Source organism: Oncorhynchus tshawytscha, linkage group LG09 (assembly GCF_018296145.1).
Source record: "Oncorhynchus tshawytscha isolate Ot180627B linkage group LG09, Otsh_v2.0, whole genome shotgun sequence".
In the NCBI taxonomy this organism is placed as follows: Eukaryota; Metazoa; Chordata; class Actinopteri; order Salmoniformes; family Salmonidae; genus Oncorhynchus; species Oncorhynchus tshawytscha.
The window spans coordinates 58,583,755-58,605,054 of NC_056437.1; the positions used below are offsets into that span (position 1 = coordinate 58,583,755).

The 21,300-nt window shown below is 42.3% G+C and overlaps 1 protein-coding gene across 1 annotated transcript in view; it reads left to right on the forward strand.

Annotated features, from left to right (window-relative positions):
* Window positions 1–21,300, forward strand: part of ca4a (carbonic anhydrase IV a) — a 34,035-nt gene that overhangs the window by 2,431 nt on the left and 10,304 nt on the right. The window contains exons 2-6 of the mRNA XM_024432671.2: window positions 12,621–12,665; window positions 12,974–13,138; window positions 16,020–16,165; window positions 17,774–17,866; window positions 19,733–19,799. Coding sequence (XP_024288439.2) covers window positions 12,621–12,665; window positions 12,974–13,138; window positions 16,020–16,165; window positions 17,774–17,866; window positions 19,733–19,799 — 516 coding nt within the window. The remainder of the gene's footprint in view (window positions 1–12,620; window positions 12,666–12,973; window positions 13,139–16,019; window positions 16,166–17,773; window positions 17,867–19,732; window positions 19,800–21,300) is intronic.

Below are 21,300 nucleotides of genomic sequence, written 5' to 3' on the forward strand. Positions count from 1 at the left end.
AGTATTTTCACATCTGGATGAAAAGCGTGCACAAAGTAAACTGCCTGTAACTCAGGCCCAGAAGTTGAGGATATGCATATAATTGGTAGATTTGGATAGAAAACACTCTGAAGTTTCTAAAAATGTTAATATAATGTCGATGAGTATAAGAGAACTGATATGGCAGGCCAAAACCCGAGGACAAACCATCACAAAGAAAACATTCCAATGGCTGTCATCAAATCAAATCAAATCAAATTTCATTTGTCACATACACATGGTTAGCAGATGTTAATGCGAGTGTAGCGAAATGCTTGTGCTTCTAGTTCCGACAATGCAGTAATAACCAACAAGTAATCTAACTAACAATTTCAAAACTACTGTTTTATACACAGTGTAAGGGGATAAAGAATATGTACATAAAGATATATGAATGAGTGATGGTACAGAGCAGCATAGGTAACATACAGTAGATGGTATCGAGTACAGTATATACATATGAGATGAGTATGTAAACAAAGTGGCATAGTTAAAGTGGCTAGTGATACATGTATTACATGAGGATGCAGTAGATGATATAGAGTACAGTATATACGTATGCATATGAGATGAATAATGTAGGGTATGTAACATTATATTAGGTAGCATTGTTTAAAGTGGCTAGTGATATATTTTACATCATTTCCCATCAATTCCCATTAATAAAGTGGCTGGAGTTGAGTCAGTGTCCGTGTCAGTGTGTTGGTGCCAACCCTTACCACCTGGGGTCGGCCCGTCAGGAAGTCCAGTACCCAGTTGCACAGGGCGGGGTCGAGACCCAGGGTCTCGAGCTTGATGACGAGCTTGGAGGGTACTATGGTGTTGAATGCCGAGCTGTAGTCGATGAACAGCATTCTCACATAGGTATTCCTCTTGTCCAGATGGGTTAGGGCAGTGTGCAGTGTGGTTGAGATTGCATCGTCTGTGGACCTATTTGGGCGGTAAGCAAATTGGAGTGGGTCTAGGGTGTCAGGTAGGGTGGAGGTGATATGGTCCTTGACTAGTCTCTCAAAGCACTTCATGATGACGGAAGTGAGTGCTACGGGGCGGTAGTCGTTTAGTTCAGTTACCTTAGCTTTCTTGGGAACAGGAACAATGGTGGCCCTCTTGAAGCATGTGGGAACAGCAGACTGGTATAGGGATTGATTGAATATGTCCGTAAACACACCGGCCAGCTGGTCTGCGCATGCTCTAAGGGCGCGGCTGGGGATGCCGTCTGGGCCTGCAGCCTTGCGAGGGTTAACACATTTAAATGTCTTACTCACCTCGGCTGCAGTGAAGGAGAGTCCGCATGTTTTCGTTGCAGGCCGTGTCAGTGGCACTGTATTGTCCTCAAAGCGGGCAAAAAAGTTATTTAGTCTGCCTGGGAGCAAGACATCCTGGTCCGTGACTGGGCTGGTTTTCTTCTTGTAGTCCGTGATTGACTGTAGACCCTGCCACATACCTCTTGTGTCTGAGCCGTTGAATTGAGATTCTACTTTGTCTCTGTACTGGCGCTTAGCTTGTTTGATAGCCTTGCGGAGGGAATAGCTGCACTGTTTGTATTCGGTCATGTTACCAGTCACCTTGCCCTGATTAAAAGCAGTGGTTCGCGCTTTCAGTTTCACGCGAATGCTGCCATCAATCCACGGTTTCTGGTTAGGGAATGTTTTAATCGTTGCTATGGGAACAACATCTTCAACGCACGTTCTAATGAACTCGCACACCGAATCAGCGTATTCGTCAATGTTGTTATCTGATGCAATACGAAACATCTCCCAGTCCACGTGATGGAAGCAGTCTTGGAGTGTGGAGTCAGCTTGGTCAGACCAGCGTTGAACAGACCTCAGCGTGGGAGCTTCTTTTTTTAGTTTCTGTCTGTAGGCAGGGATCAACAAAATGGAGTCGTGGTCAGCTTTTCCGATCCGAAAGGAGGGCGGGGCAGGGCCTTATATGCGTCGCGGAAGTTAGAGTAACAATGATCCAAGGTTTTTCCACCCCTGGTTGCGCAATCGATATGCTGATAAAATTTAGGGAGTCTGTCATGGTTATTATGAGGCGGAATCCTCCCAGATTGCAGTTCCTAGGGCTTCCACTAGATGTCAACAGTCTTTAGAAAGAGTTTCTTTCAGGCTTGTTTTTGGAAAGATTAGCTAGAATTTGTAGTTTTTCTAAGTGGCTCCCATTTTGGCTGTAGTGTTTTCATGCGCTTGGATGAGCGCGTATTCTTTGTTGTTTATCTCCGGTAAAGACAATAACCATTCTCCGTCTTAAATTTGATCATTTATTTACGTTTTAGGGTACCTGAGGTTTGATTATAAACTTTGTTTGACTTGTTTGGAGAAGTTTATTGGTAACGTTTGGGATTAATTTTGTATGCATTTTGAAGGAGGGAAACCGGTGGATTAATGAATGAAGCATGCCAGCTAAACTGAGTTTTTGCGGTTATAAAGAAGGTCTTTATCGAACAAAATGACCATTTGTGATGTGTCTGGGACCTTTTGGAGTGCCAACAGAAGAAGATCTTCAAAGGTAAGGCTTTTATTATATCGCTATTTCTGACAGGCACCTGCCTGGTTGTAAAAGCCTTTTTGAAATCTGAACATATCTGGGATCTTTAAATTTAGATCATGAAACATGGAGCTTTACATATTGCGTTTATATTTTTTTTTCAGTGTGTGTATATATATATATATATATATATATATATATATATATATATATATATATATATATATATATATATATATTATTAGTGCTTTCGGAAAGTATCCAGACCCCTTGACTTTTTCCACATTTTGTTACATTACAGCCTTATTCTAAAACTTTTTTTCCCCTCATCAATCGACACACAATATTCCATAATGTCAAAGCAAAAACAGGTTTTTAGACATTTTTGCGAATTTATGTACAAAAATAAACTGAATTATCACATTCACTTAGGTATTCAAACCCTTTACTCGTACTTTGTTGAAGCTTTTTTGGCAGTGATTACAGCCTTGAGTGTTCTTGGGTATGACGCTACAAGCTTGGCACACCTGTATTTGGGGAGTTTCTTCCATTCTTCTCTGCAGATCCTCTCAAGCTCTGTCAGGTTGGATGTGGAGCGTTGCTGCAAAGCTTTTTTCAGGGCTCTCCAGAGATGTTTGATTGGGTTCAAGTCCGGGCTCTGGCTCGGCCACTGAAAGACATTCAGAGACTTGTCCCGAAGCGATTCCTGCATTGTCTTGGCTGTGTGCTTAGGGTAGTTGTCCTGTTGGAAGGTGAAATTTCACCCAAGTCTGAGGTCCTGAGCCCTCTTGAGCAGGCTTTTATCAAGGATCTCTCTGTACCTTGCTCCATTTATCTTTGCCTTGATCCTGACTACTGTCCCAGTCCCTGCAGCTGAAAAACACCCACACAGCACCGCCACAGCATGATGCTGCCACCACCATGCTTCACCGTAGGGATGGTGCCAGGTTTCCTCCAGACTTGACGCTTGGCATTCAGGCCAAAGAGTTCAATCTTGGTTTCATCAGACCAGAGAATCTTGTTTCTCATGGTCTGAGAGTCTTTAGATGGCTTTTGGTGGGCTGCCATGTGCCTTTTACTGATGAGTGGCTTCCGTCTGGCCACTCTACCATTAAAAAAGTTCTCCCATCTCTACAGAGGAACTTTAGGGCTCTTTCAGAGTGACCATCAGGATCTTGGTCACCTCTCTGGCCAAGGCCCTTCGCCACAGATCGCTGTGTTCTTGGGGACCTTCAATTCTGCAGAAATGTTTTGGTACCGTTCCCCAGATCTGTGACTTGACACAGTTCTGTCTCTGAGCTCTACGGACAATTCCTTTGACCTCACTGGTTTTTGCTCTAACATGCTCTGTCAATTGTGGGACCTTATATAGACAGGTGTGTGCCTTTCCAAATCATGTCCAATCAATTGAATTTACCACAGGTGGATTCCAATCAATTGAATATACCACAGGTGGACTCCAATCAAGTTATAGAAACATCTCAAGGATGATCAATGGAAACAGGATGCATCTGAGCTTAACTTCGAGTCTCATAGCAAAGGGTCTGAATACTTCTGTAAATAAGATATTTCTGTTTTTTTATTTGTAATAAATGTATTTATTTGTCAATATGTGGTATTGTGTGTAGGTTGGTGAGGATTTTTATTTATTTAATCAATTTTAGAGTAAGGCTGGTTGAGTGGAAAAAGTCAAAACCTTTCCAAAGCCACTGTAAACACATTAATAACTTGTTAGGGCTAGGCAGAATACTGCCCCCTTTGTATGAATTGCGTGCCCATAGTAAACTGAAATAAAATCTGTCCAAAATTGCTAATATATGCATATAATAATTATTATTGGATAGAAAACACTCTAAAGCTTCTAAAACCGTTTGAATTATGTCTGTAAGTATAGCAGAACTCACAGGGCAGGCAATCTCCCAAACTTGGGAGCCTGAAACTTGGGGCAACATTGACGTCATCGCCCCCACCCTTCCCAACCAGCTATGGATCTCGAGACACTTTCTATGTCTTCCACTAGATGTCCTCATTAAGTACAGCATTTAATTGTGCAAATCCCGCGAGTTTTGACCCTTTGGTAGGCAAAAGACTGAGTGTCGGAGAAAATACAAGGTGACCAGAGCGCGCTTTTTGGAGAGACGTTCCTTTGTTCCAGAATGCCTGTAAAGAAGCAAGAATGTCCGATAGATTAGAGAATTGTTTTGTACGTTTAGAACATCCTAAAGCTTGATTCTGCACTTAGTTTGACCAGTTTAGTCGACATATAATATGTAATTTTGAAGTTTTGATGCGCAACTGTTCGGGACCAGAAGTAAATTTTGGATGCATTTCAGCTGGAACTCATAGCATACGCTACTATAAAGGCACACGAAGTGAAACAAAACGATGTATTGGGTAAGTATGACTCCTTCCACTACATTCTGATCGAAGACCATCAAAGGTAAGGGAATATTTATGTTGTAATTTTGTATTTCTGTTGACTCCAACATAGCGGAGAAATATTGCTTACGTCTGAGCGCCGTCTCAGATTATTACATAGTGAACTAATTCTGTAACGTTAAAAATAAATGTAACACAGCGGTTGCATTAAGAAGCAGTGTATCTTTCTAACTATATGTAGAACATGTATATTTAGTCAAAGTTTATGATGTCTATTTATGTTATCTGGCGGCACTATCTATAATATCTCCGGACATTTTTGAGTATTTTCTGAACATGAAGTCAATGTAAATGGAAATTTATGGATATAAATGGCATATTATTGAAAAAAACATAAATGTACTGTGTAACATGTCCTATTACTGTCATCTGATGAAGATTTTCAAAAGGTTAGTGAATGATTTATTTTTTAATCCTGCTTTTATAATTGTATATTTTCTGGGACAAAATGGCTGCCTCTTGTCTTTGTTTCGGTGGTGGTCTAATATAAATATGTGGTGTGTTTTCGCCGTAAAACATTTAAAAAATCTGACATGTGGGTAGATGAACAAGGTGTTTATCTTTCATTTGAGGTATTGGACTTGTTAATGTGTGGAGGTTAAATATTTCTAAGAATATTTTTGCATTGCCTGCGCCACGGTTTCAGCTGAACGAGGGGGTTGGCGGACACTGAGAGGGACGCCTCGCTTTAATTAAAGTACACACACTTTAAGGGCCAATCGGCAGTTGAAACAATAACGAATGAAACAGGATGCACCTGAGCTTAATTTCGAGTCTCCGATCACAATTTGTGGATTGTTTATGTGCTACGTGCTAACGTTACTTTGCTACCTGCCAACTTTACGGTTGTATATTGTTTTGTATTCCCTCGCTCTACTTTTTTCATTCAACTTTTTCACCCCTGGCACTTTATCTGGACATGGTTCTACACGGGTTCTACACAACCTCCACCAACCGAAGCTAAGTAGTAATATTAACATTATTCCTTGAAGTGTAGCAAAGCATGAAACAGCATCTGTCGCACAGTCCCCGCAGCTGGACAATATTCTGGCTTCTGGAAGGAAATGCTGTAGGAATGCTCAACCGGTGTCGCTCAATTCAGCCGACATAAACTTTCAACCGGTTCTCCCCATTAAGCAACGAGTTGGAGTCAGAGGCTGAGCCTTCCCTGGTCTCTCCTCCACCCGTTATGGGGTCTGAGACACCGAAGCCTCCCACCATTAGCTCTGACAAATTGAAAACCCTAGTCATTGGAGACTCCATTACCCACAGCATTAGACTTTAAAAAATCATCCAGTGATCATACACTGTTTACCAAGGAGGAGGGCTACCAACGTTAAGGCTACTCTGAAGATGGTGCTGGCTAAGTCTAAAACTGGCGAGTATAGGGATATTGTTATCCATGTCAGCACCAACGATGTTAGGATGAAACAGTCAGAGGTCACCAAGCGCAACATGGCTTGTAAATCAGCTAGAAAGATGTGTCGGCATCGAGTAATTGTCTCTGGCCCCCTCCCAGTTAGGGGGAGTGATGAGCTCTATAGCAGAGTCTCACAACTGAATCGCTGGTTGAAAACTGATTTCTGCCCCTCGGGGGAGATAGAATTGGCCCTCTTTCTGGAACTCACCCACAAACCGGACCAAGCCTGGCCTGCTGAGGAGTGACGGACTCCATCCTAGCTGGAGGGGTTCTCTCATCTATGAACATAGACAGGTTTCTAACTCCTCTAGCTCCACAATGAGATAGGGTGCAGGCCAGGCAGCATGCTGTTAGCCAACCTGCCAGCTTAGTGGAGTCTGTCACTAGCACAGTCAGTGTAAGTCAGCACAGCTTTCCCCATTGAGACCGTGTTTGTGTCTCGATCTAGGTTGGGCAAAACTAAACGTGGCGGTGGTCGCCTTAGCAATCTCACTGGAATAAAGACCTTCTCCATTCCTGTCATTATTGAAAGAGATTGTGATATCTCACATCTCAAAATGGGGCTACTTAATGTTAGATCCCTCACTTCCAAGGCAGTTATAGTCAATTAACTAATCACTGATCATAATCTTGATGTGATTGGCCTGACTGAAACATGGCTTAAGCCTGATGAATTTACTGTGTTAAATGAGGCCTCTCCTGGTTACACTAGTGACCATATCCCCCGCGCATCCCGCAAAGGCGGAGGTGTTGCTAACATTTACGATACCAAATTTCAATTTACAAAAACAAAAGTGACTGCATTTTCGTCTTTTGAGTTTCCAGTCAAATCAAATCAAATTGTATTTGTCACATACACATGGTTAGCAGATGTTAATGCGAGTGTAGCTAAATGCTTGTGTTTCTAGTTCCGACAATGCAGTAATAACCAACGAGTAATCTAACCTAACAATTCCAAAACTACTACCTTATACACACAAGTGTAAAGGGATAAAGAATATGTACAAAAAGATATATGAATGAGTGATGGTACAGAACGGCATAGGCAAGATGCAGTAGATGGTATCGAGTACAGTAGAAACATATGAGATGAGTAATGTAGGGTATGTAAACAAAGTGGCATAGTTTAAAGTGGCTAGTGATACATGTGTTACATAAAGATGCAGTAGATGATATAGAGTACAGTATATACAGTGGGGCAAAAAAAGTATTTAGTCAGCCACCAATTGTGCAAGTTCTCCCATTTAAAAAGCAGAGAGAGGCCTGTAATTGTCATCATAGGTACACTTAAACTATGACAGACAAAATCAGAAAAAAAATCCAGAAAATCACATTGTAGGATTTTTAATGAATTTATTTGCAAATTATGGTGGAAAATAAGTCTGGTGTTTTCTGTAATGACCTTAGTGATCACTGTTTAACAGCCTGTGTTCGTAATGGCTGCTCAGTGAAACTACCTGTCATGATTTGTCATAGACGCTTGCTAAAAAACTTTAATGAGCAAGCCTTCCTTCATGAACTGGCCTCTGTAAAACGTTATAGAATCAGCTTGATCCCCTCTGTCGAGGATGCTTGGACCTTCTTTTTTTATATTCTCAGTAGTATTGTTAACAAACACGCCCCACGTAAAGAAAATGAGAATTAAAAATAGGTTCAGCCCCTGGTTTGACCGTGATCTTGCAGAGTTACTTCACCTCAAGAATTACATTTGGCGAAAGGCTCGGCACACGCATACTCAGGCAAATGAGAAATAAGTGCACTCAGGCTATCCGGCAGGCCAAAGGTAGAACTAGGTTCTGGAAAATGATTAAAGACCTGGAGAATAAACCCTCCTCCTCACAGCTGCCCATGTCCCTTAAAGTTGATTATGTGGTTGTTACTGACAAGAAGCACATGGCTGAGCTCTTTAATCACCACTTCATTAAGTCAGGATTCCTATTTGACTCAGTCTGTTCCTCTTTGCCCGTCCAACATTTCCTCATCTCCCACCCCTTCTAATGTGACTATCCCCGATGCTTCTCCCTCTTTTTCCCCCGCTACAAAGTTTCAGCAGTCACTGAGCCCGAGGTGCAAGAGGAGCTCCTGAAACTTGACCCCAAAAAAACATCTGGGTCAGATGGTTTAGACCCTTTCTTCTTTAAGGTTGCTGTCCCTATCATCGCCAGCCCATCTCCAACCTTTTAAACCTGTCTCCTTTCTGGGCAGGTTCCCACTGCTTGGAAGGCAGCCACGGTTCATCCTTTATTCAAAGGGGGAGATCAAGCTGATTCTAACTGTTATAGGCCTATTTCTATTTTGCCTGTTTATCAAAAGCGTTGGAAAAACTTGTCAATAGTCAACTGACTGGCTTGCCCTTGATTCTAAGCAATGTTGTGCTGCTATTTTTATTGACTTGGCCAAAGCTTTTGATACAGTAGACCATTTCATTATTGTGGGCCTGCTAAGGAGTATTGGTGTCTCTGAGTGGTCTTTGGCCTGGTTTGCTAAGTACCTCTCTCAAAGAGTGCAGTGTATAAAGTCAGAAAATCTGCTGTCTCTGCCACTGCCTGTCACCAAGGGAGTACCAGTCTCAATCCTAGGCCCCACGCTCTTCTCAATTTATATCAACAACATAGCTCAGGCAGTAGAAAGCTCTCTCATCCATTTATATGCAGATGATACAGTCTTATACTCAGCTGGCCCCTCCCCAGATTTTGTGTTAAATGCTCTACAACAAAGCTTTCTTTAGTGTCCAACAAGCTTTCTCTACCATCTCACTTGTTCTGAACACCTCCAAAACAAAGGTCATGTGGTTTGGTAAGAAGAATGCCCCTCTCCCCACAGGTGTGATTACTACCTCTGAGGGCTTAGAGCTTGAGGTAGTCACCTCATACAAGTACTTGGGAGTATGGCTAGACGGTACACTGTCCTTATCTCAGCACATATCAAAGCTGCAGGCTAAAGTTAAATCAAGACTTGTTTTTTTCTGTCATAATCGCTCCTCTTTCACCCCAGCTGCCAAACTAACCCTGATTCAGATGACCACGATGATTACGGAGACATCATTTATAGATCAGCAGGTAAGGGTGCCCTCGAGTGGCTAGATGTTCTTTACCATTCGGCCATCAGATTTTCCAACAATGCTCCTGATAGGACACATCACTGCACTCTATTACTCCTCTGTAAACTGGTCATCTCTGTATACCCGTCGCAAGACCAACTGGTAATGCTTATTTATCTCCTCTATGGTCTGTGGACCTGGCCAACATCCAGTGAAATTGTAGACTGCCAAATTCAAAAACAGAAATACTCATTATAAAAATGTATAAAATAAACATACAAGTGTTATACATCGGCTGAAAGATGAACTTCTTGTTAATCCAAGCGCTGTGTCAGATTTCAAAAAGGCTTTACGGCAAAAGCATACCATGCGATTATCTGAGGACAGTGCCCAGCAGACAAATCATTACAAACAGTTACCAGCCAAGTAGAGGAGTTACAAAAGTCAGAAATAGCAATAAAATTAATCACTTACCTTTGATGATCTTTATATGGTTGCACTTACAAGACTCCTATTTACTCAATAAATGTTCATTTTGTTCAATAAAGTCCCTTTTTATATCCCAAAAAACTGGCGAGTTTTGTTCAGTAATCCACAGGCTCAAAGGCAGTCACAACAGGCAGACGAAAAATCCGAAAAGTATCAGAAAAGTTTGTGGAAACATGTCAAACGATGTTTATAATCAATCCTCAGGTTGTTTTTAGTCATAATAATCAATAATATTTCAACCGGATAATAACGTTGTCAATAAAAAAGGAAAACAAGAAGGCACTCTCTCGGTCGCACGCAGCAAACAGCTCTGGTGACTTTCCCAGACCACTCGTTCAGAGTGGTCTTACTCCCTCATTTTTCAGAATACAAGCCTGAAACAATTTCTAAAGACTGTTGACATCTAGTGGAAGCCATAGGAAGTGCAATTTGAGTCCTAACTCATTGGAATCTGTATAGACAGTCAATGGAAAACTACAAACATAAAAAAATCCCACTTCCTGGATGGATTTTTCTCAGGTTTTCACCTGCCATATCAGTTCGGTTATACTCACAGACATTATCTTAGAGTGTTTTCTATCCAAATCTACCAATTATATGCATATCCTAGCTTCTGGGCCTGAGAAACAGGCAGTTTACTTTGGGCACACTTTTCATCCGGAGATTAAAATAGTGTCCCCTACCCAAGAGAGGTTAAAAATTATTTCACCTTTATGTAACCAGGTAGGCCAGTTGAGAACAAGTTCTCATTTACAACTGCGACCTGGCATTAAGTATGATCCCTCTAATTCTCTCTTTCTCTCTTCTCTCTGAGGACCTGAGCCCTAGGACCATTCCTCAGGACTACCTTGCCTGATGACTCCTTGCTGTCCCCAGTCCACCTGGTCATGCTGCTGTTCCAGTTTCAACTGTTCTTTCTGCGGCTATGGAACCCTGACCTGTTCACCGGACGTGTTACCTTGTCCCGGACCTGCTGTTTTTGATCCTCTCTCTCTTCCGCACCTGCTGTCTCTAACTCTGAATGATCGGCAATGAAAAGCCAAATGACATTTACTCCTGATGTGCTGACCTGTTGCACCCTCTACAACCACTGTGACTATTATTATTTGACCCTGCTGGTAAAACGTCTATGAACGTTTTAACATCTTGGCCATCTTGGCTAATCTCCACCCTGCACAGCCAGAAAAGGACCAACCCTCAGAGCCTGGTTCCTCTCTAGGTTTCTTCCTAGGTTTTGGCCTTTCTAGCCACCGTGCTTCTACATCTGCATTGCTGGCTGTTTGGGGTATTAGGCTGGGTTTCTGTAACAGCACTTTGTGACATCGGCTGATGTTAAAAGGGCTTTAGAAATACATTTGATTGAAATTTGATTGATAGCAAAGCGTCTGAATAATTCTGTAAATAAGGTATTTGTTTTTTATTTGTAATACATTTACAAACATTTCAAAAAACTTGTTTTCGCTTTGTCTTTAAGGGGTTTTGTGTGTAGGTTGCTGAGGATTTTTATTTAGTTAATCAATTTTAACAAAATGTGGAAAAGGTCAAGGGGTCTGAATACTTTCCAAAGGCAATGTATATACAGTAGAGTACACATACTTAAAGGGCCAATAAGCAGTTGAAACAATAACAAAACGTACTCCCCACCACTGTTTCCATAAAAAGCTGAGGGATGGGGCTGGAGATATAATCACTTTCAAATTCATGGACAGCAATATGGATGCGTCCATGATATCGAAATTGTATCTCTAACCATGTTTTGAGGCTATACAGTGTTTGTTTACATTTACTTTGTTTACTAGCATTGGAGTAAAATAAGCTTATATTTTGTGTTCTGATGGGGTACAGCGGTTAAACTAAGCTCATGAGGCATTTAAGTTATATTCTTCAAGCATCAATTGGTACATATTATACATTTAGTCCAATAACGGGTTAAGCAACTGCTGATTGCCCCTTTAAAAGATTATCTCTAGAACTTTTGTATACTTTTTGCCAGTAGTTCTGAAAGTACCGGCCACGAAAATTGCGTACTATGTCACAATATGCAGATATGTGCACCACGTAATTGCTCTCTCTCTTGCTCTACTGTGTGCACATCCTGCTAGCTGTCACACAAATGGCGAGGTTCTGAAGCTCATTGGCAGAAATTCACATTTCTATTGGGCTGGCCCTTGTGGTGGTAAATGTAGGGAAAATGGTGTCGCACAGATGCCAGAAAACAGTGGATTTCAAACTAAGCATTTTGTGACTAATTCAGGTAAGACAATAATTATGCTCATAGATTATGCATGTATGAACTAATTATTGACACATCCAGCCCAAAGCGGGAGGTTTAAAAAAAAAATCTTACTACCGGGCCATGTCTTAAAGGGTAAAATTTTTAGAATTTAGACACAAATTCAAGGAGTTGGCAATTCAAGGAGTTGGTCTGATGGGTGCACTCTGAGGTCATCGGCCTCCCCCCTTGCGTGCAGGAACAAAAGAAGAGCAATAGCGGACAAAACAGGAAAGGCCCACCCCCCCACTTGTGCCATGTCATGAGGATACCTGGACCGCCTATTTAGATTTGTTAAGTAAATCAGATGATAAATAGGGTGTTAGGAAACCTGAAGTAGGTCTTTAACAATGTATTACAGTCATAAAACAGATGGTGTAATTTGATTCTATTTCATGTATGGAGTATACTACTGAACATGTGGCTCCCTTATGTTTCTCCTGTTGTTCCAGATTGGTGCTACCAGTCCCAGCATACCTGTGCCACCCCTTGTAATGGTGATTTTGATACACCGTGACTGAACTTTCCATGCAACACACTGCACTGACTTGGATCTTCTCTTACCTTTGTGTCACCGTCACAAGTTCAAGTTGTTAAAAGGAGGGAGTTGACAGTTACAGCCACAAATCCACTTCCTCTACACCCACCTATCCATCCATACCTGTCCCTCCCTAATCTCCCATTTAAACACTTACCCATTCAAAACAGTTTTACTCAGACAAACATAAACTTGAACATTCCTCGTTTGGGGCTTGCGGTCAGAGCTTGATGGTGTACAGTATTTTCTCTCCTCACCGTTCTACAGGACCTGAGAAGTGGTACCATGCCAACAAAGACTGTGAAGGCAGAGCCCAATCCCCCATCAACATCGTCCACAGGAAGACCCTAACAGATGAGCGCCTCACACCCTTCCAGTTCAGAAAATACCAGGATTCCTTCAGTGGCCTGATCAAAAACAATGGACATTCTGGTATGTTTAATTTAGGCCAGTCTATATAAAAGTTTGCGGTCATACGCACATCCTTAAAAACATACATTACCAGTCAAAAGTTTTAGAACACCTACTCATTCAAGGGTTTTTCTTAATTTGTACTATTTTCTATATCGTAGAATAATAGTGAAGACATCAAAACTATGAAATAACACATGGAATCATGTAGTATTGGATAGAAAACACTCTGACGTTTCTAAAACTGTTAAAATAATGTATGTGAGTATAACAGAACTGATATGGAAGGCGAAAACCCAAGGAGAATCCATCCAGATTTCTTTTTTTTTAGGTGTCTGCCCATCCAAATTATTCCTTATGGGAAAATCAAAGGATACCTCCCAAATTGCAGTTCCTTGGGCTTCCACTAGATGTCAACAGTCTTTTGAAAGAGTTTCAGGCTTGTTTTTTGAAAAATGAGCTAGAATTTGTAGTTTTTCTAGGTGGCTCCCATTTTGACTGTAGTATTGTGGGGCGCGTGGATGAGAGCGCGCACTTCGTTATTTATCTCAGGTAATGAACATACTATTCTCCGTCTTAAATTGTATTGTTTATTTACCTATTAGGGTACCTGAGGATTGATTAGAAACATTTTTTGACTTGTTTGGACTTATTGGTAACTTTTGAGATTAATTTGTATGCATTTTTAACGAGGGAAACTGAATTACTGAATCAAGCGCGCCAACTAAACTGACTTTTTTGGGATATAAAGAAGGTCTTTATCGAACAAAAGCACCATTTGTTATGTGGCTGGGACCCTTGGGATTGCAAACAGAGGAAGATCTTCAAAGGTAAGTGATTTATTTCATCGCTATTTCTGACTTTCGTGACGCCTCTGTTTGTTTGGAAAATGTTTGTAATGCTTTCGAATGAGGGGCGCTGTCCTCAGATAATCGCATGGTATGCTTTCGCCATAAAGCCTTTTTGAAATCTGACAAAGCGGCTGGATTAACAAGAAGTTAAGCTTTTAAATTATCTAGGACACTTGTATTTTCATGAATGGTCAATATTACGATGTTGTATTTGGCGTGCTCCGATTTCACTGGATGTTGTCGATTTTGATCCCGCTAGAGGGATTTACGCACTAAGAGGCTACTGACCATTTCGAATCACACCGTACCTTCTCCGCTATGCATTCTTGTTTCAGAGCTGGTCATGGGTACACCTCAGCCACGCTCAAGGTCCTAAACGATATCATAACGGCCATCGATAAGAGACATTACTGTGCAGCCGTATTCATCGACCTGGCCAAGGTTTTCGACTCTGTCAATCACCACATTCTTATCAGCATGCTCAACAGCCTTGGTTTCTCAAATGACTGCCTTGCCTGGTTCACCAACTACTTCTCAGATAGAGTTCAGTGTGTCGAATCGGAGGGCCTGTTGTCCGGACCTCTGGCAGTCTCTATGGGGGTGCCACAGGGTTCAATTCTCGGGCCGACTCTCTTCTCTATATACATCAATGATGTCGCTCTTGCCGCTGGTGATTCTTTGATCCACCTCTACGCAGACGACACCATTCTGTATACTTCTGGCCCTTCTTTGGACACTGTGTTAACTAACCTCCAGACGAGCTTCAATGCCATTACAACTCTCCTTCCGTGGCCTCCAACTGCTCTTAAATGCAAGTAAAACTAAATGCACACTTTTCAACCGATCGCTGCCCGCACCTGCCCGCCCGTCCAGCATCACTACTCTAGACGGTTCTGATTTAGAATATGTGGACAACTACAAGTACCTAGGTGTCTGGCTAGACTGTAAACTCTCCTTCCAGACTCACATTAAGCATCTCCAATCCAAAATTAAATCTAGAATTGGCTTACTATTTCACAACAAAGCATATTTCACTCATGCCAAACATACCCTCGTAAAACGGACCATCCTAACGATCCTCGACTTCGGCGATGACGCTACTCAACAAATTGGATGCAATCTATCACAGTGCCGTCCGTTTTGTCACTAAAGCCCCATATACTACCCACCACTGCGACCTGTATGCTCTCATTGGCTCGCCCTCGCTTCATACTCTTCGCCAAACTCACTGGCTCCAGGTCATCTACAAGTCTTTGCTAGGTAAAGCCCCGCCTTATCTCAGCTCACTGGTCACCATAGGAGCACCCACCCATAGCACACACTCCAGCAGGTATATCTCACTGGTTACCCCCAGAGCCAATTCTTCCTTTGGCTGCCTCTCCTTCCAGTTCTCTGCTGCCAATGACTGGAATGAACTGCAAAAATTGGAGACTCATATCTCCCTCAACAAGCTTTAAGCACCAGCTGTCAGAGCAGCTCACAGATCACTGCACCTGTACATAGCCCATCTGTAAATAGCTCATCCAACTACCTCATCCCCTTACTGTATTTATTTATCTTGCTCCTTTGCACCCAAGTATCTCTACTTGCACATTCATCTTCTGCACATCAATCACTCCAGTGTTTAATTGGTATATTGTAATTAATTCGCCACCATTGTCTATTTATTGCCTTTACCTCCCTTATCTTACCTAATTTGCACACACTGTATATATACTTTTTTGACTGTATGTTTGTTTATTCCATGTGTAACTCTGTGTTGTTGTATGTGTCGAACTGCTTTGCTTTATCTTGGCCAGGTCGCAGTTGTATATGAGAACTTGTTCTCAACTCGCCTACCTGGTTAAAAATAGGTGAAATAAAATAAAAAATTGTGTAAAAATGTGCACATTTAGAAATATGCCTTTTACCTGGAAATGTTTTAATTCAAAGAGAAAACACCCTGTCATTGACATCCCCACCTCCCCCCAAAAGCATGCAGTTTTCTATACATATATATAAAGTTTTTTAGTCCTTTGTTGTCTGATTTCCACTGTGTCTTCCCCCTCAAGTTCAAGTGAATGTGCCTCACCAACCGTATGTGATTGGTGGAGACCTGGAGAAGCCATATAAGGTAGTGCAGTTTCACCTGCACTGGGGAAAGAACGGAGGACCAGGGTCGGAACACACTATCGACGGAGAGCAGTACCCCATGGAGGTAATGTCATGTACAGTGCATTCAGAAACTATTCAGACCCCTTGACTTTTTACTTTACAGCCTTATTCTAAAATGTATCATATTGTTTTTTCCTCATCATCAATCTACACACAATACCCCATAATGACAAAACATAAACAGGTTTTCAGAAAAAACAGAAATATTGAATTTACATAAGTATTCAGACCCTTTACTCAGTAATTTGTTGAAGCACCTTTGGCAGCGATTTCAGACTCGAGTCTTCTTGGGTATGACGCTACAAGCTGTATTTGGGGAGTTTCTCCCATTCTTCTCTGCAGACCGTCTCAAGCTCTGTCAGCCTGGATGGGAAGCGTTGCTGTACAGCTGTTTTCAGGTCCCTCGAGAAATGTTTAATCAGGTTCAAGTCCGGGCTCTGGCTGTATTTGGGGAGTTTCTCCCATTCTTCTCTGCAGACTGTCTCAAGCTCTGTCAGCTTGGATGGGAAGCGTCGCTGTACAGCTGTTTTCAGGTCCCTCGAGAAATGTTTAATCAGGTTCAAGTCCGGGCTCTGGCTGGGCCACTCAAGGTCATTCATAGACTTGTCCCGAAACCACTCCTGCGTTGTCTGGGCTATGTGTTTATGGTTGTTGTCCTGTTGGCAGGTGAACCTACGCCCCAGTCTGAGGTCCTGAGCAATCCGGAGTAGGTTTTTATCAAGGGTCTCTCTGTACTTTGTTTCGTTCATCTTTCCCTTGATCCTGACAAGTCTCCCAGTCCCTGCTGCTGAAAAACATCCCCACAGCCATGTTTCCTCCAGACGTGACACTTGGCATTCAGGGCAAAGAGTTTAGTCTTGGTTTCATCAAACCAGAGAATCTTGTTTCACATTCCCTGAGCGTCTTTAGGTGCCTTTTGGCAAACTCCAAGTGGGCTGCCATGTGCCTTTTACTGAGGAGTGGCTTCCATCTGGCCACTCTACAATGAAGGCCTGATTGGTGGAGTGCTGCAGAGATGGTTGTCCTTCTGGAAGGTTCTCCCATCTCCAAAGAGGAACTCTGAAGCTCTGTCAGAGTGACCATCGGGTTCTTGGTCACCTCCCCAAACAAGGACCTTCTCCCCCAATTGCTCAGTTTGGCTGGGCGGCCAGCTCTACGAAGAGTCTTGGTGCCTCAACACAGTCCTGTCTCTGAGCTCTATGGCCAATTCATTCGACCTCGTGGCTATGTTTTTGCACTGACATGCACTGTCAACTATTCAATGCATGCAAGCACACACACACACACACACACACACACACACACACACACACACACACACACACACACACACACACACACACACACACACACACACACACATACACACACACACACACACACACACATACACACACACACAAACACAGTGGTTGTAACAGCAGAACAATATACGCACAGGTCATTACACGCATTTATTTTGTAAACAAGTTTTGATTGTCATTTTCTCAAGGTCAATTAAACAGAATCAAGTGAGAGTGAAAAGTTTTCTGCGATTTCTGTCATTGATAACAAATCCATAACCTGAGCCCAGATGGTGTTTAAATGCTACTATTGGGAATGGCTTGTGACATTATCTATAACACATTTCTATTGATACTCTTTTCTACAGCTGCATATTGTTCACATGAATGAGGAACACTCAACATTGGAAGATGCCCTGAAAGACCCTATAGGAGTTGCAGTCCTTGGATTTTTCTATGAGGTTAACATTTCATTATGTTTTTATTCATATTTGCTAAACTCTTTGCCATACCCAGTCAATCTTTGACTTTGAATAGATATATCCATGGCAAGACTCAAAATGTGGAGGATAATGATATTACATTATATTATGCATGCATTATAGGACCGTGCAATAACCCTAATGGAAATCTGTCTTTATCTTGTATGTGATTTAGAATATTATGTAGGTATACGTATATTTATATGTTGAGATGTATGTAGATATGCCTTCGGAAAGTATTCAGACCCCTTTGACTTTTTCCACAATTTGTTACATCACAGCTTTATTTAAAAATCGATTTCATTTATTTTTTTCCTCAATCTACACACAATACCCCATAATGACAAGGTTTTTAGAAATGTTTGCACATTTTGTCAAAATAAAAACAGAAATATCTTATTTACATAAGTATTCAGACTGTTTGCTATGAAACTCGATATTGAGCTCAGGCTTATCCTGTTTCCATTGATCATCCTTGAGATGTTTCTACAACTTGATTGGAGTCCACCTGCGGTAAATTCAATTGAATGGACATTATTTCGAAAGGCACACACCTGTCTATATAAGGTCCCACAGTTGACAGTGCATGTCAGAGCAAAAACCAAGCCATGAGGTCGAAGCAATTGTCCGTAGTGCTCTGAGGCAGGGTTGTGTTGAGGCACAGATCTGGGGAACGGTACCAAAACATTTCTGCAGCATTGAAGGTCCCCAAGAACACAGTGACCTTCATCATTCTTAAATTCAAGATATTTAGAGCCACCAAGACTCTTTCTAGAGCTGGCCGCCTGACCAAACTGAGTATTCGGGGGATTAGAGCCTTGGTCAGGTAGGTGACCAAGAACCCGATGGTCACTCTGACAGAGCTCTAGAGTTCCTCTGTGGAGATAGGAGAACCTTCCAGAAGTAAAACCATCTCTGCAGCACTCTACCAATCAGGCCTTAATGGTAGAGTGACCAGACATAAGCCACTCCTCAGGAAAAGGCACGTGACAGCCCACTTGGAGTTAGCCAAAAGGCACCTAAAGATTCTCAGACCATGAGAAACAAGATTATTTGGTCTGATGAAACCAAGATTGTACTATTTGGCCTGAAAGCCAAGCCTCACATCTGGAGGAAACCTGGCACCATACCTACGGTGAAGCATGGTGGTGGCAGCATCATGCTGTGGGGATGAGCATCAGCAGCAGGGACTGGGAGACTAGTCACGATCGAGGCAAAGATGAACAAAGCGAAGTACTGAGAGATCCTTGGTGAAAACCTGCTCCAGAGGGCAAAGGACCTCAGACTGAAGGTTCACCTTCCAACAGGACAACTACCCTAAGCACACAGCCAAGCCAATGCAGGATTGGCTTCGGGACAAGACTCTGAATTTCCTTGAGTGGCCCAGCCAGAGCCCGGACTTGAACCTGATCGAACATCTCTGGAGAGACCTGAAAATAACTGTGCAGCTACGCTCCCCATGCAACATGAAAGAGCTTTAGAGGATCTGCAGAGAAGAATGGGAGAAACTCCCCAAATACAGGTATGACAAGCTTGTAGTGTCATACCCAGGAATACTCAATGCTGTAATCGTTGCCTAAGGTGCTTCAACATAGTACTGAGTAAAGGGTCTGAATATTTGTGTAAATGTGATATTTTTAATAAATTAGCAACATTTTCAAAAATATATATATTTTTCATTATGGGGTGTTGTGTGTAGATTGATGAGTAAAAAAATAACAATTTAATCAATTTTTGAATAAGGCTGTAAAAGCAACAAAATGTGTAAAAAGTCAAGGGGTCTGAATACTTTCCAAAGGCACTGTACATGTACGTGTCATGATTCTTATTTCGTATCGTTTTCAGGAATCCCTCAGTGCCAACAGAAAATATGACCCCGTTGTAAGAGCCCTCCAGCGCATCATGATGACTGGTGAATAAATGTCATAACTAATGCTTCCTCTAGCAACCGTATGTGTTATTCAGATCCATCTTGCTAACAATATGACATGTCTCATAAATTTGATTTACAAAATTGCATACACAGCTACACTCACAGCTGAGACACTGAAATGAGAATCTGCTAAGATTGATGTATCTTTGTACATGTAATACATGAATCATTATGTGTATATTAGTTCCTGTGTAGCAGATACTGTTCATCATTACATACAGTAGTTTAATTTTGTTGATGCGCAACGATCAACAAGAAAGGCTGAGGTGATTAGATGTCTTCCCTCATTTCTTCAATGTTTTCCTCTGTGTCTTGCCCTATCAGCCCCAAGAGGCCAACGTTTTCACGAATACATGCTACGATGAATGTAACTTTGTACAGTATGTAACATGTGCACTGCAGAAATCATTTGTCGGGGGGATGGTAGGGGACGCCATGTGCGACCGACGTGTTTTCCGTTTTCTCCCGTGGTATTCTTAAAGTTTATGTGAATTCTGCAGCAGAACCGTATTTATTTTCAAATATTAATTTGGTGATCCCTTTCCGTAAAAAACAAGACTACTTTGCTTCCGAATGTCAGCATGTCGACCAAACATAAGGCCAAAAGCATGACTTTGAGAAAACCCGGCCTACAAGACCCGCTCTCATCACCGCCCTCTCCTGAGTCTGAGGGCCCGGGGACGCACACTTTAACCGGGGGCGCGGCTTGGCCTGGCGGCGCTGAAATGAACATTCTCGAGGCCATCAAACTACTACGCTCTGAAATAGTTGAAATGAAAACACAGGTGGTTGCTACGATTGAGACCAGAATACAGGAGGTTTCTGATACTTTAAAAGCAGATTTAACCATCCTGCGGAACGAGACTGTGCCAGCAATCACAATACTCAAAACAACAACTGCGTCACACACTACAACGATTGCGGCACTGGAGGCCTCCGCTACTAATGTCTCCGATTTAACTACATCCCTGGAGGCTGAAGTTAAACGCCTAGCTGCGATTTGAAAAAGGTGAAGGAGAGCTGCGTGAGTCTAGAGGGATTCTCTCGCCGCAATAATCTGAGACTTGTATCGGTCCCAGAGTCCGCCGAAATGCATCGCGCCACGGATTTCGTTTCAGGGCTGCTGAAGGATGTTCTTGCCTTAGATGAAAAGCCCCTGATTGATCGAGCCCACCGGTCACTGCACCCAAAGCCCCGGGATGGGGAGAGGCCCCGTGACATAATTCTTCGAGTGCACTTTTTTCATGAGAAGATGGAGATCCTCCGACGAGCCCGGAAATACCACTCTGAGCTTTCAAGGACAGAGCTTTTCCATCTACCAGGACTACTCCCCCACTGTTTCCAGGCAGCGCGCAGCTTTCGGGCAGGCCAAACGAGTACTTCGGGACCATCCAAGTGTGAAGTATGGACTGCGATTCCCGGCCCGTTTATGGATATCTCACGAGGGTAAAGACTACACATTTGAATCTCCGGATGAGGC